The sequence below is a fragment of the Rattus rattus genome, chromosome 2 (genome assembly GCF_011064425.1).
Source record: "Rattus rattus isolate New Zealand chromosome 2, Rrattus_CSIRO_v1, whole genome shotgun sequence".
Lineage (NCBI taxonomy): Eukaryota > Metazoa > Chordata > Mammalia > Rodentia > Muridae > Rattus > Rattus rattus.
In genome coordinates, this window is record NC_046155.1 from 177,495,581 (window position 1) to 177,510,196 (window position 14,616).

Consider the following 14,616-nt stretch of genomic DNA (forward strand, 5'->3'; position numbering starts at 1 on the left):
ATTGGTCACCTGTGACCTAGCACCCACCTATGAAATTTTAGATTACCTAATTCTTCTAGACAGTCCGTGTGTCCCCCGCCCCCTGGTTTCCTATAAGAAGGCCTGGGCACCTTTGTCTGGGGTGCCCATTTTGAAGAATGGTTGATTCCCGAATGCTGGTTGTTTCTGCAGAATAAATGCTCTTTGTCTTTGCCTACTATGGAGTCTGGGGTTTTCCTTCAGTGACTTTCAGACCCATACAGAGTGTTTATTGTGTCACTGTATATCGGAATCATGGAACTTCCTTTTTGATTTTGCAGGGCCTCACAGCTAAGGGGCCGCCATGAGTTTCAGGAGAGACTTTGAACTTAATTAATAGATTTACTTTTATGTGTATGGCTGTTTTGTCCATGCTTATGTCTGTATCTATGTACCCAGTGTCTCTGGAGGGCATCGGGTTCCGTGGAACTGGAGTTACAGATAGTTGTGAATTCTAGGAATCTAGGACTCTAGGAATCAAAGCCAGGTTCTCTGGATCTCTCTAATACACAAAATGAGAAAATGCAGATTACATTTACCGACTTACTTTGTGCACAGCATAGGTACCGATCCGAGGACAACTGGTGGGAGTTGGTTCTTTCCTCTCACCATATGCATATTGTAAATGCAATTGTTATTTTCCAGATGTAATGGTCATGTCTGATGCTTACTGTTGAATAAACTTACCCTTTCTGCCTCTTTCTGAATTCCGGCTGGCTGGTTCAACTCAGCTGCTCTGGCCCAAACGCTTCTCCAAACAATGATTCTTTCAGCTTCTGGCTGAATCGCTCTGCTTGACCTTAAATCTAGAAATCTGTTCTAATTTGCTTTCTTTCCATTCTCTGGCTCATCCTGTCTTCACCTGCAACCTGTCTCTACAAAACTATCTCTAAAAAATCTGCCTCTGAACTCTACTGCATAGCCTCTCAACTCGCTGACTCGACTGATTGCCTAGAACTCAGAAGATGGCCTGTCTGCCTCTATCTCCCGAGGGCTGGGATCAAAGGCATGCGCCACCACGTCTGGTCCTAAGATTCTCTTTACCTGAAACTTGGTCCACTCCAGGCTGACCTTGACTCAAGAGATCTGCTTGCCTCTGTCCCCTGGGATTAAAGGCATGTACTAACGTCATATCTGTGTTCCAGCCAGAATAGCCATGTTGCTGGATTAAAATTCCTCTACAGACATGACTTGAATTCCAGCATCAGATTGGGCAGTAAGCATCAGTATCTGCTGAGCCACCTCACCAGCCCTCTGCATGGTTTTTTTTTTTTTTCTTCCCCACCCCTGCATGTTTTTTTGTTGTTGTTGTTGTTTGGTTTGTTTTCTTGTTGTTGTTGTTTTTTTTGTTTTTTTTTTTTTTTTTTTTTTTTAGTTAACACCACTAACTTAGAGCTGGAGTGATGGCTTGGTAGTTAAGAACAACTGCTAGTTTTACAGAGGACTGGGCTTCAGTTCCTTGGGACCACACCTGACAGTTCGCAACTGCCCTGAAACTCTAGCTCGAGGATCTGACAGTTTCTTTTGGCTTCCTCGGGCACCGGGTACATATGTGGTGCACAGACATGCATGTGGGCACTCATGCATACAGAGAAAGTAAAAATAAATAGATCTTAAGAAAAAAGCAAAAGAATCCTCTCTCCTTACCCGGGCATCAAGAGAGTGGCTCCTTAGCAACCTCTTGAGATGTAACCGGAGAGTAACCGAAATGGCCTACTTGGCTGATGCTAAGACAACTGATTGGTTACTCTCCCCTAGGAGCCTGTACCTACGCTACGGTGCCGTCTTATTTTCTACCCACTCTCCTGTTGAGAAGCTCATATCTATACTTGGATGTGTTTTTCTTCTGAGATCCTTTTGTAAACCTTGTGCTTAAACCTATAGTAAAATATCTTTCAATAAACTTACCATATCTGCTTCATAAACTGGCTATAGCTGTGGAATTCCTTAGACCCCCCCAAGCCAAGTCCCCATTTTGACCTACATCAAGAGCCCTAAAAGTCTAGGGGAACTCCTTGGGCTGCTGACAATGGTGGTGTGTCTCCTTGCTACTGACAAGGACCTGGTTACCACGGATCTTTCCAACAAGAGGTAGGCAGAGATGGGTTAGAGATAAAAGGGCCTTTGGGTAAGGGCAGAGAATAGCCTGGAGAAGCCCATTGGGGAGGGGCATCGCTGTAATCCCAGCATTTGGGAGATAGAGGCAGGATAAGGACATCAAGTCCAGCGTGGTGCTGGTGGGTGTGTGTCTGGAGGAGGTCCACAGTCCTAGAGTGTTTGGCTTGCAGTACTGGCTTTGAACTTGTGGCTCTCTGGATTGTCTAAAGGCACTGTGGCTGTTGTTAAGTGTCTGTGTGCATAGGCAGTTGCACCAGTAACTAGTGGGCAGAGGCCGGAGCGGCAGCTGATGTTACTACAACACACAGGATAGCTTCCACAAAAACCAACCAACCAGCCAACCAACCAACCAACCAACCAACCAACCAACCAACCAATCAACCAACCAACCAACCAACAAGCCAGCCAGCCAACCAACCAACCAACCAACCAACCAAACCAACCAACCAACCAACCAAAGCCAAAACTATCACAAGTGAGAATGCAGGTGAAGCTTTGGAGAGGTGAAGGCACGGGGATTATGAATTCAAAGCCAGCCCGAGCTGCATACTGTGCTTCCTACATGAGACTATTGCCTCGAAAAAAAATTTTTTTTAAATAACAAAAATAATCTATCTCAAAGTCTCAGCACAGGCTGAGAAAGCAAGCAGATGCCAGCAGGCGGGGGAAGAAAAGCAGGCTTGAAGGGGCAGCTCAGACACGCCCCTCCCCAAGACCCAGGCCATGCAGGAAGGTTATGTGCCTCAGTTTCCCGCGTCTGAAGAATTCCTTTTCAGCACGAGGGAACCCGGTATGAGCGCATACCACACACCTGAGGCTTGGACCCCCCAGGACTCTGCAGCTGGCGCACCCCAGCAGTGGGTGGGGCCGGGCGCGTTGCGTCATGACGCACGACGGCGGCGGCGGGGTTTGTGTGCGCGAGAGGCCGCCGATAAAGGTTGAGTGCCTCGCGCCGGGGGCCGTGGGGAGGGAGCGCGCCCCCGCCCCCTCCCGGGCCGCGGGTCCCCCAGCGCAGTGCCGGGCCCCGCTTCCCGTCAGCCCCCGCGGGAAGGCCCTGGGGTTCTCTTTGATCCCCCCTCCCCGACCGGGGCCACAGGTGAGAGACCGGAGGGCGCGGAGGGGGAAGGGCCGGAGGGCGGAGTCGTTTGGAAAACGGCGAGCGGGAAACCGGAAGGGGTACCTTAAAGGGAAGGTCGCTATTTTGCCTCCGATATTTATCTGTTAGGTAGGCTCCGCCCTCTTAAAGGGTAAGGGCAGTGTGTTTAGCTGCATTTTTGCAAAGCTTCCTTGCCGTTTTCTCCCTTCTCTTTCTCTTAAAAGGGGGATTATTTCCTTAAGAGCGGATGATAGTTTCCCAAACATTGAACGAAAAGTTTCATAATTCTTCTGGTCCCTAGAATATCTGAACAAAGATAGCCCCCCCTCCCGGTTCCCCAGATATAATCTCATGTAGCTCAGGATGCCCTCAGACCCAACTATATAGCTGAGAATGACCTTGAATATATGATCCTCTTGCCTTCATCTACATGCTGGGATTACAGGCCTGCCTGTGCCACCACGCCTAGTTTCATGGTGTCATGTGAATAGAACCCAGAGCTTCGTGCATGCCAGTCATTAACTCTTAATAACTGACTATATCCCAAACTCTAACAGCTTCCTCTCAAAACCCAGCCTTTTAAAGGGGATTCTCACTGCTAAGATGGGTCCCTGTTCCTTTGGGCCTCTTGTATTAAAAGATGTGGCCTCAGAAGCACAGGCAGTTTCTGAAGCTCATTTGTCATCCACATTTCAAAAGGAACACTAGCGCTTTAAAAGCAGAAGTCCTTTGTAACCTGTCAAGAGGGGATGGCTAGTCTATGTTCTCTCAGGCTGTATTTACTGAGCATGCACTCGGCTGATGTTTTGGTAGGTGCAGGGATGCAACAGTGAATGAGGCAGATGTTCCCTGTTCGGATGATGTGAACATTAACAATAAAACAAGCAGTGAAAGAGCTATATGTCCTGATGGGGCCATCTCTGGGACTGCCACTGCAGTACTGACTTAACGGGTTTACTAGGGAAGGGTCAAACTGGCACTAGTTTGGTTACTAATGGCATCCATTCCGTTGAGGTCAGGAATCCTGCTAAACATACAGCAGTGTGTTAGACAGTCCCTCTGACAAAGAATGACCCATTTCCAAATCTCTGTGCTGATGAGGTTGAGAAATCCTGGCTAGGGTGGTGGTGATGCAGGCCTTTGAGCCCAGCGCTCAGGAAGCAAAGGCAGATAGCTGAGTTCGAGGCCAGCCTGGTCTCTGTAGTGAGTTCTGGGACAGCCAGGGCTATGCAGAGAAACTGGGCCTCAAGACAAAGAGAAAGAAATCCTTGTACGTAGGTGATGAGCCCCAGTGAGAAGGGAGCAAATTGAAGCACGGGAAGAGAGCAGGGAGTGCTGAAGGGATTCAAGTAGGCAGGTCTGAGGAAGTATTTCTGGGGTGAGTTCGTGGCTAACTGGGAGGTGACAGTGTGAATTGTGGATGGTGGAGGGAGGGGGCACTGGGCAGAAGCTCCGAGGTGGGGTTAGCTTTCTCTGCCCAGTTGAAAGGCCAGAGGCATGGAAGGCCAGCAAGATGGGAGAAGACTACCAGTTATGAGCAGTCCGTAGGCTCCTGAGAGAGAGAGTTTGTCTTCTGTTCCCACATAGGTGTGGCTGTTATACTGGTTTGCCTCAAACTCATCCTCCTCCTTTCTTTTTTTTTTTTTTTTTTTTTTTTTGGTTTTTTTTTCAGAGCTGGGACCGAACCCAGGGCCTTGCGCTTCCTAGGCAAGCGCTCTACCACTGAGCTAAATCCCCAACCCCACCATCCTCCTCCTTTCTTAGCCTCTTCTCTCACACACCTGGTCTATGCAGTGCTGCAGTTCAAACCCAGGGCTCTGTGTGTTGGATAGGCACTCCACCAACAGAGCTACATGTCTTGCCCAACCTTTGTAATAGGAGACCGGAGAGGGGAAAAAGACATGGAGTTAGATTGTGGTATGAGTGTGAGGTATCTTGTGCACCAAGCCTGTGGAGCAAAGGAGAGGCTTGGGTAGAGCCACACTTGTGGAGTTTTTAATAGATTGTGGAATCCTAGGAGAGAGCGAGGGTTTCCAGAGAGGGAGCAGATAGAAAGACAGCAGTTCTTGACTGAGCTCTAATTCTCCACCTCCAGGTTTAGAAGGATCCAGCCCAAAGGCTAATGTGGTCACAGAACAGAGTGTCAGCCATCTGCAGCTAGGAGATATGCTTAAAGGAAAGACTCAGCAGCAAGGAGCTGGGGTACGTGGGGACTACAGGTACCTGCACTGGTTCCAGAGGGAAGGGCAGGTTAAGCCTCCTGACCTATAAAGGACCGGAGAGAAGTGAAACAAGGGGTCTTGTTTCTTTGTTTGCTGCTGGGAGTGGGCCTGGAGAGAAGCAAACTGCTAGAGGATGCCATGGGAGGTCAGAGGCCATGGGAGGTCAGAGGCCATAGCAGAAGGCAGCTTGGGGCGGGGTCTTCTGTGGTTTTTCAACTGCTACTCTTTTGGACCGGATCTTTGTAGGGATTCATTATATGCACTGTAGGGTGTTAAGAAGCACCGCTGTCCCTGCACTTGACAAGCAACAGCCAGTGTCTCCAGACATCACAAGGGTCTCCTGACTGGGAAGACAGTTGGCTCAGTTGGGAACCATTGGTGCCTGGATTGGAGCATGAGAACATTGTTCAGATCGCTTTTCTTTTTCCAGTCATCGGCATGGTCAGTGACAAGGTCACTGGGTAGGAACAGGGAACAAGAGGATTTCAGTTGGGGAAGAAACATGCCAAGGGGTTACCCCTGAGGGAGCATGGGGATCAGAGAAAGTGCTGTGTGAGGTGAGAAGCATGGGCTGTGTTCTGAGTTGTAGGCCTGAATGTATGCACGGGCAGGATGTACCAGGGAGAGTGTGTACAAGGCTGGTAACTCTGGTAGCAGTGGCTTGATGGAAGGAGGTTGCAGATCCTCTGGGAACAGGATGTCATCATGTTGTTGTAAAAATATAAAAAATAAAAAAAGTATGGGTCGTCTTTTATCCTGCTAGGTCACACTGCAGTGCCCCAAGATACCTGCTAGATATCTTGTCCGAAACACATCCCAACTCAGCGGCGGTCCAGAACAGCCACCGCACACCTTTTCCTACACTCAAACCGTCACACAAAAGAACACACAACACAGTAACCTTAGATTCAATTGGTAAGATATAATTGCCCACCTAAACATACAAAGCCCAGTACCATCCATCTGTTAAGAACATTTGTAACAACCTGTAAAGGTACAGCATGGAATCTTAACATCACCCGCCATATTCTCCTGCTACAGCTTCTCTCCCTTTCCTCCTGTCTCCTCCTTTCCATTCCAGTCTCCTCCTCTTCTTTCAAACTTCTCTCCCGCCCATCCTTCCTTCTCCTCCAATGACAGGCCTCCTTCTATCCTGTACCTGCCCCTCACCTGTATTTTACAAATTCAATGGGGAGAAGGTTCTGGTGAAGTCACCTGATTCCTGAGTACTGGACTAGGCAGCTGTCCTTGGGACAGTAGAATTAGAATCAAAATACAGATAACTCCAGGACAAACCACATCATCATCACTAGGGGTTTGGGGAATCTGAGAGTGGATGGTGGAATGGGATGCCTAAGGCTCTGATCACTACTCGGTGGCTTTGCTTAGACTGAAATTGTTTAGGGTGAGGTAGGGGGACAAGTGTTGAGGTGGAGAGGTAGGAGGTAACTCTTCAAAACAGGCAGGAAACAAAGCCAGAGGCTTCTTCCAAGGGACTGATGACAGAGGGAGCCATTGTCCTCCTAAAAGCAGGACTCTCTCAAGAGACCACCCCTTCTTGGATGTGTTTGCTTCCTACTTCCTAGAGGAGCTCCTTTGCTGAGAAGTTTCCCCTCCAGGTACTCCATTACTCTTCCCTCGAGTCTATGATAGTGTTAGCCTAGGCTGTTGCAAATCCTAACCTTAAAGAAGAGTGCCTCCAGCGTGGGCGACATAGGGAGGCTACCCCGTCCCTTGAAGAGCCAGTGTGGGTGGTGGTGAGGCCCAGTGCTTGCTTATTCTGATCAGAATCCTTCCACCAGGTGTGATGGCCGGCTCCCACATGGACATGGTGCCAGCTTCCACCATGGAGGGAACTGGGGAAAAGCCAGATTCCACTACCCCAGCGCCCACCCCTGCTGCTCAGTATGAGTGCGGGGAATGTGGCAAGTCCTTCAGGTGGTCATCTCGGCTCCTGCATCATCAGCGCACTCACACAGGTGAACGGCCCTATAAATGCCCGGACTGCCCCAAAGCCTTCAAGGGTTCCTCAGCCCTTCTCTACCACCAGCGGGGCCATACGGGTGAGCGGCCCTATCAGTGCCCTGACTGCCCCAAAGCCTTCAAGCGCTCCTCCTTGCTGCAGATTCACCGCAGTGTGCACACAGGCCTGCGGGCCTTCACCTGCGGCCTGTGTGGTCTGGCCTTCAAGTGGTCATCCCATTACCAATACCACTTGAGACAGCATACTGGTGAGCGGCCCTACCCGTGTCCTGACTGCCCCAAGGCCTTCAAGAACTCATCCAGCTTAAGGCGCCACCGGCATGTGCACACGGGAGAACGCCCTTACAGCTGCAGCATTTGTGGGAAGAGCTTTACTCAAAGTACCAACCTTCGCCAGCATCAGCGGGTACACACGGGCGAGCGCCCCTTTCGTTGTCCACTTTGTCCCAAGACCTTCACACACTCCTCCAACCTGCTGCTGCACCATCGCACCCACAGCCCTGCCCCCAGCCCCGCCCCCGCCCCTGCCCCAGACCCCACCCCCACAGGGGAGACCAGCAGAGCTGGCACCAAGGTTCTGGTCTCTGATGCCTACTTGCAGCCCCGCAGCCCACCTGAGCCTCCAGCCCCACCACCCCAGCCCCCACCTGTGGTGCCCGAATTCTTTTTGGCTGCTGCTGAGACTACAGTGGAGCTGGTATACCGCTGCGATGGTTGCGAGCAGGGCTTCAGTAGCGAGGAGCTCCTCTTGGAGCACCAACCATGCCCAGGTCCCACCGTGGCCACCCAGCCCCAGGATGTGCCTGCCGAGCTGCCCCAGGCTGACTCTGCTCTGCAGCCCCCACCTGCCAGTACTGGCCCTCCTAACTTTGCTTGCCTTCCTTGCGGGAAATCCTTCCAGACAGTGGCAGGCTTGTCCCGTCACCAGCATAGCCATGGTGCGGCCAGTGGACAGGCCTTTCGCTGTGGTAGCTGTGATGGTGCCTTCCCACAACTGGCCAGCCTGTTGGCTCACCAGCAGTGCCACGTGGAGGAGGCGGCAGCTGGACGCCCACCACCTCAGGCTGAAGTTGCAGAAGTCACCTGTCCCCAGGAACCTGTAGCCCCAGCCACTCCTGCTCCACCTCCTCCTCCACCTGCCCCAGTTTCTGCAGAGCGGCCCTACAAATGTGCAGAGTGTGGCAAGGCCTTCAAGGGTTCTTCCGGGCTGCGCTACCACCTGCGGGACCACACAGGTGAGCGGCCCTACCAATGCGGGGAGTGCGGCAAAGCCTTCAAGCGCTCCTCCCTGCTGGCTATCCACCAGCGTGTGCACACGGGCCTGCGAGCCTTCACCTGTGGCCAGTGTGGCCTCACCTTCAAGTGGTCGTCCCACTACCAGTACCATCTGCGACTTCATTCCGGTGAGCGGCCCTATGCCTGCACTGAGTGTGGCAAAGCCTTCCGTAACACTTCGTGCCTGCGGCGCCACCGGCACGTGCACACTGGCGAGCGGCCCCACTCATGTAGCGTGTGTGGCAAGAGCTTCGCACAGACCTCCAACTTGCGGCAGCACCAACGTGTGCACACGGGTGAGCGACCCTTCCGTTGCCCGCTCTGCCCCAAGACCTTCACACACTCCTCCAACCTGCTGCTGCACCAGCGAACTCATTCTGCGGAGCGCCCTTTTGCCTGCCCCATTTGTGGCCGAGGCTTTGTCATGGCCGCCTACCTGCAGCGGCATCTGAGGACGCACACCCCAGCCACTACAACTTCGGGGACCACTGGCCCTGCTGTAGCATCGCAGCCCCCTACCCCATTGGCTGCAGCTCCAACTCCACTGGCCGCTCAAGATGTTCATGTTCTCCCTAACCTACAGGCCATACTTTCACTCGAAGTAGCTGGGGGCACAGCTCAGGCTACACCCCCGGGCCCAGTTGCCCCCAGTTCTCAGACATTTCTCCTGGTACAGACCGCCCAGGGCCTCCAGCTGATTCCTAGCAGTGTCCAGCCCCCTACCCCACCACCACCACCTCCACCCCCTAAACTCATTCTGCTGCCTCCTGCCAGTGCTGGAGGTATGGGCAATGGTGCTGCAAGGCCAAGCCCTCGGGCTGTTGGGAAAGCTGGACAGGGGACAGGGGTAGTGTGGTTTCCAGGCCCAGGTGGTCTAGGGGTGCAAGGAGGAGGCAATGCTGGGACTAGCGGGGGCGGGCAGAGCCTCATTGTTCTACAGAATGTAGGGAGTGGGGAGACAGGACCACAGGAAGTGAGTGGGGTTCAGCTTCAGCCAGCACAGGAAGTGGCCACGGTCCAACTACAGCCTGCACAGGAAGTGACCACAGTCCAGCTACAACCAACACAGGAGGTGACTACAGTCCAGCTCCAGCCCCTGACAGGACAAGTCTCCAATTCTAGTGGAGGAGCTGTGGCTACCGAGGCTTCAAACCTGCTGGTGGTTCAGAGTGGGGCAGCTGAAGAGTTGCTGACCAGCTCTGGACCTGGGGAAGTGGGAGACAGTGAGGCCAGCGCTGGTATGGTTCAGGATGTCCTGTTTGAGACATTGCAGACAGATGAGGGGCTGCAGAGTGTGCTGGTGCTGAGTGGAGCGGATGGGGAACAGACTAGGCTCTGTGTGCAGGAGGTGGAAACGCTTTCGCCTGGACTGACCGAGCCAGCTGCCACTGACCCATCAGGACAGAAACTCCTTATTTTTCGTAGCGCCCCAGCCTCTGACCTTCTAGAAAGTAGCAGCGTTGCAGGAGGTACCACAACACTGCAACTCCTGGCCCCACCAGCACCTGGCCCAGTCTCTGCCCCTGTGGGGGTGCCTGTAGCTCCCCCATCCCAGATGGTACAAGTGGTCCCCGCAGTGACTGGACCAGGGGTCATGCCTCCCCAGAACTTGCCCTCCATCCAGATAGTGCAGACTCTGCCTGCAGTCCAATTGGTACACACGTTTTGAAGAGACCCAGTAGCATCTCTGTCACAAACCCTCTTCCCCCGCAATTAACTGTTCTCCTCAGCTGGGCTGGGGTCAGCCCCAGAGTCAAGGGGGCTGCTGGCTGGACTTGCTAATAAAGACCCAGACTCTCCTCTTGGTTTTGTTTTCATGGGGAAGGGGATAGTCATAAATATAGCTTCTGCCTCAGGCCTGAAAGTCTTCGTTCGTTCTTGCTTCTTGGCTCTGAGAGTACTTGCTTTGTACTTGGAGGGCAAAATGCTTCTCTGGGGTGGGGCCCAACACCCCCATTCTTTAAACTGTTAAGACTTTACTGTGGTGGTGGTGGGGTACACTTGTGGAGGTCAGAGAGAATACTTAGTGGGAGTCAGCCGTTTGGGTTTCTGTTTGGCAAGCTCTCTTATTTCCTGAGCTATTTCTCTGGTCCTTTCCTGTCCTTTGTATATGTTCGTGTGCAACTACACTTATTATAGTAAGGTGGGGTCAGGGGTCAAATTCTGGATTCTCCACTTCTTTCCTATAAACCACCCTTACCTTTACCTCACCTGAAAGGTAGGTAGAGGGATATTATTTATCCAAACGATACCCCAGGTACCACACGGGTTGAGATAAAGGTCCCTGAGGATGGGGATGCTCATTGCTGTCCCCATCCCTTCCCGCAAAGACCCAAGCGCCAATGAGATTGGGTTCACAAGCAACGCCTCCTCTTCCTGATGCTCAGGTCGCTTAGCAACGAAGAACCAGCAAGAAAGGCGCTGTGCTAATCCTCCCAGGCAGGCCGGGTAAGAAACCCTCTCTCTGTTCCACGCTCCCATCCCCCTTTCTCCATGGTTTTCCCACTGGCCTCCAGCAGGTCACAGCTCTTCCCTCGTCCTCGCAGTTCCATTACTCCCAACCCCTGCCCCATAGTGGGGAAAGCTTGGCAACAGTTGCTAAGGCGCTGGACCCGCCTCCAGTCGGGAGCGTAGACGTCACGTCCGGCGATGACCGCCCCCCCCCCGCGCCCCCGACTCCGTCCCCCCCCCCGTTACTGTCAAGGGATTCGAGCAGCCCCGTGGAGAGACTGCTGGGCCCTATTCCTGCCATGCGGGGTGGGACCATTTCAGGAGACTGCTAGAGTATGGAGAGAGGTTGAGTTTACAGACAGATCGCTGACTGCCTTCCCTGGAGTGGGGGACGATTTGGGGAGATTTTTAAGGAGCCCCATTAGGTATGGAGGCATCTGGCCTGCGATTATGACTCTCCTCTTTGGCGATGCGCCAGCATCCTTGGTGATCTGGGAAATGCTGCAGCCCGTTCCTCCCAGGGCTTTTAGGACTCAGGTGCCCACCTAACACCAACCTACTTGTTTTCAGCAGGTGTACAACGCCAGCTCCCTCCTTGGGGGGCGGCCTGGGGGCTACCATGGCCCCCAACCACCTGTCAGTGCGGGAAATGAGGGAAGATGAGAAGCCCCTGGTGCTGGAGATGCTGAAGGTGAGAGGCCGGCAGGGGCACCAGTGAGCATGCGCAGCTACTTAGGGACGCTCAAAGTGGGTTCCACTAGCCCCGCCCACCTGCCTGACCTCCGGGGAACCTACAAAAGGGGGAGGGGGCCGTACCAGTCTCAGCAGTTTTTAATTGGTCTCTTTTCTCTAGTGCTTTCATCCTACTTACATCTCAGCTGCCATTTTTTAAAAAGCAGTTAATTGTAAGGGCGTAGGGGCTGAATATTCAGGTCTCCTGATCTTCATTCAGTTCCACTTACCAGCCCCCAAATGAGGGGTGATCTCTCTCTCTCTCTCACACACACACCCCAGACCCTCCAGCGAAGAGCCCATGTCTTCGCTTTGCCTATCCTGTTCAGTCTTCTTTGGTACTTTACCCTAGAATGCCATCCGGACTCATTGGCCCCAGGCCCTATTCATTCTTTTTGTTCAGGCAAACTGCATTCACTCAGTCCTTCACACCCAATGGGCCAGACTACCCTATCAGCAGGCTTCTCTACTCACTCGGGAATCCTTCCTCAGGAGTTCCAATGACTGAGCCCCCCCCCCCCCACAGGCTGGTGTAAAAGACACGGAAAACCGTGTGGCCCTTCACGCTCTGACACGTCCTCCAGCCCTTCTCCTCCTGGCTGCAGCCAGCAGTGGACTGCGCTTCATCCTGGCCTCCTTCGCCCTGGCCCTCCTGCTGCCCGTGTTTCTGGCTGTAGCGGCTGTGAAGCTGGGTCTGCGAGTTCGATGGGGCTCTCTGCCTCCACCAGGCGGGCTGGGGGGTCCCTGGGTGGCTGTCCGGGGATCCGGCGATGTGTGTGGAGTCCTGGCTCTGGCCCCTGGTGCCAACTTGGGGGACGGAGCCCGAGTTACCCGCCTCTCTGTCTCTCGATGGCACCGTCGCAGGGGCGTGGGCCGGAGGCTGCTGGCCTTTGCTGAGGCCCGAGCCCGAGCATGGTCTGGGAGTGTGGGGGAGCCTCGGGCCCGGCTCGTGGTCCCAGTGGCTGTGGCCGCTTGGGGTGTGGCAGGGTTATTGGAGGCCTGTGGCTACCAGGCAGAGGGAGGCTGGGGCTGCATGGGCTATATGCTAGTTAGGGAATTCAGCAAAGACCTGTGATTGGAGACCATGCCCATTGGGTAGATGGGCAGAGAACCAGCACCTAAAGAACACCTACTGTGTGCCGTGCACTTTACATCCCGTCCCGCAGTGTCCACTCTAGTCTGCTGGGCTGATAGTGAGGCACCAAGGTTGATGGACTTACATGCTCACAGTGGACCTGCCAGATGCAATGGGGACTCTAAACTCAAATAGAACAAATTCCTTCTTGGTCTTCTGGGACCACTAGAGGTCGCCCTGTTCACTTCTTGCCCCCCCCAACCCCCAACCCCAGTCTGTATGCACTGAAAAAACTTGTGGTTCTGGGTCTACAAAGCCCCTGTTGCGTATATTTGAGGTCTGGAAGGGATATCTGGAAGAGAGAGAGAGAGAGAGAGAGAGAGAGAGAGAGAGAGAGAGAGAGAGAGAGAGAGAGAGAGAGAGAGAGAGAGAGAGAGAGAGAGAGAGAGAGAGAGAGAGAGACTCTCAGAGTTAGAGTCTGACGGGGAACTCCCAAAGGGGACAGATCTTCTGGGAGTGGGTGGGACCGGGAGCATAGTGTCTCCAAGACCATCTGGTTTTTTACACTGATGTTAATAAACCCTGAAACTTCTGTGTGCCTGTCTCCTCTCTGATGCATTTTCCAGCTGCTCTCTCCAGACTCCTTCCTTCTGTCTGGCCCCTCCTCTCCAAAGTTGACATTAATTGCTAGAGAAGTTGGGGGGGGGGAGGCGCGTGCACTGTGCTGGGAAAAGGAGAAGCAGTGAGCTCACAGCGGCAGCCCAGTCTCTGCCAGGCCTTCTGAGTCATGCTCCCCATTACCAAAGTTTTTCCCTTTACGGCTGCCTGGTGTGTGGTGTGTGTGTGTGTGTGTGTGTGTGTGTGTGTGTGTGTGTGTGTGTGTGTGTGTGTACACCCCCTCCAAACCGAAGCCTTGACCCCCTCGGTCTCTCTACCCTCCATACCTTTGTTCTAGGAACTGTAAGTTTGGGAGGTTTCCATCCAGATTTGCCACAGTGGGTGTCAAATGCAGAGAGAGGTTTTTCAGTTTCTCTTCTAGATCTAGGAAGTCCCTCCTAGTGTCTGGCTGCAGGCCCTCTTGCTACTGCAGGATTCCCCCAAATCTGTCCACTCCCGTTTGCACTTACTTGCCTGGCTGGACAATAAGAGGAGGCAAAAGGGTGTGCCCTCAGCCCTGTCCCCCAGACACCCAGGCCTGCCCCTTCCCAGAACTGCCATCCCCAGAAGCATCTCTAAGCGCGTGGCCCTCTGGAGCTTGGCTGGCCGCCTCCCTCCAGTGTGGGTGTTTGCACTTGAACACCTCCCTTCTGCCTGCCCACCGCCCCCCCCCTCCTCCAGGCTCAGCTGTGGCCAGCCCCCTCCCCCTCCTGTCCCCTGCTGCATCCCTGCAGCCTCTCTCCCTCCTGGCAAAGCCTTCAGCCCAGCCTGCTCCTAGCTGTCCAGGGCGCCTCAGCAGCGGCTTCCCTCCCTCCTATCCTCCCTGGCTGCCTCCGCCTCCCCTCTCCTGCCCTCTTTCCCCTTTCACCCCCATCCCCTGCCCTGGACTCTGCAAACATGAGGGTCTTGGCGTGCCTCCTTGGTGAGTGATCCATTCCCGTGGGGGGTGGGGCACCTTAGGGGCCTGGACCCTCACCTCTGACACTTTA

At 53.6% G+C, this 14,616-nt stretch overlaps 2 protein-coding genes across 11 annotated transcripts; both read left to right on the forward strand.

The window, feature by feature from the left end:
- Window positions 1-3,045: 3,045 nt before the first annotated feature.
- Window positions 3,046-10,512, forward strand: Znf628 (zinc finger protein 628). Of its 5 annotated transcripts, none has more exons than XM_032894509.1 (3): window positions 3,046-3,232; window positions 5,328-5,451; window positions 7,257-10,512. In XM_032894509.1, exon 3 carries the CDS (start codon window positions 7,262-7,264, stop codon window positions 10,379-10,381), a length of 3,120 nt encoding a protein of 1,039 aa, XP_032750400.1. In that variant the 5' UTR covers window positions 3,046-3,232; window positions 5,328-5,451; window positions 7,257-7,261; the 3' UTR covers window positions 10,382-10,512. The 5 variants fall into 5 exon arrangements, with proteins under 5 accessions (XP_032750400.1, XP_032750399.1, XP_032750401.1 ...); XM_032894508.1 differs by having other exon boundaries at window positions 5,328-5,434; XM_032894510.1 differs by lacking the exon at window positions 5,328-5,451.
- A 552-nt stretch (window positions 10,513-11,064) lies between these two features.
- Window positions 11,065-13,192, forward strand: Nat14 (N-acetyltransferase 14 (putative)). Of its 6 annotated transcripts, none has more exons than XM_032894514.1 (3): window positions 11,065-11,160; window positions 11,734-11,854; window positions 12,422-13,192. In XM_032894514.1, the coding sequence occupies exons 2-3, from the start codon at window positions 11,783-11,785 to the stop codon at window positions 12,968-12,970; spliced, it is 621 nt and encodes a 206-aa protein (XP_032750405.1). In that variant the 5' UTR covers window positions 11,065-11,160; window positions 11,734-11,782; the 3' UTR covers window positions 12,971-13,192. The 6 variants fall into 6 exon arrangements, with proteins under 6 accessions (XP_032750405.1, XP_032750409.1, XP_032750408.1 ...); XM_032894518.1 differs by having other exon boundaries at window positions 11,105-11,160; window positions 11,737-11,854; XM_032894517.1 differs by lacking the exon at window positions 11,065-11,160 and adding an exon at window positions 11,390-11,436 and having other exon boundaries at window positions 11,735-11,854.
- Window positions 13,193-14,616: the final 1,424 nt, after the last annotated feature.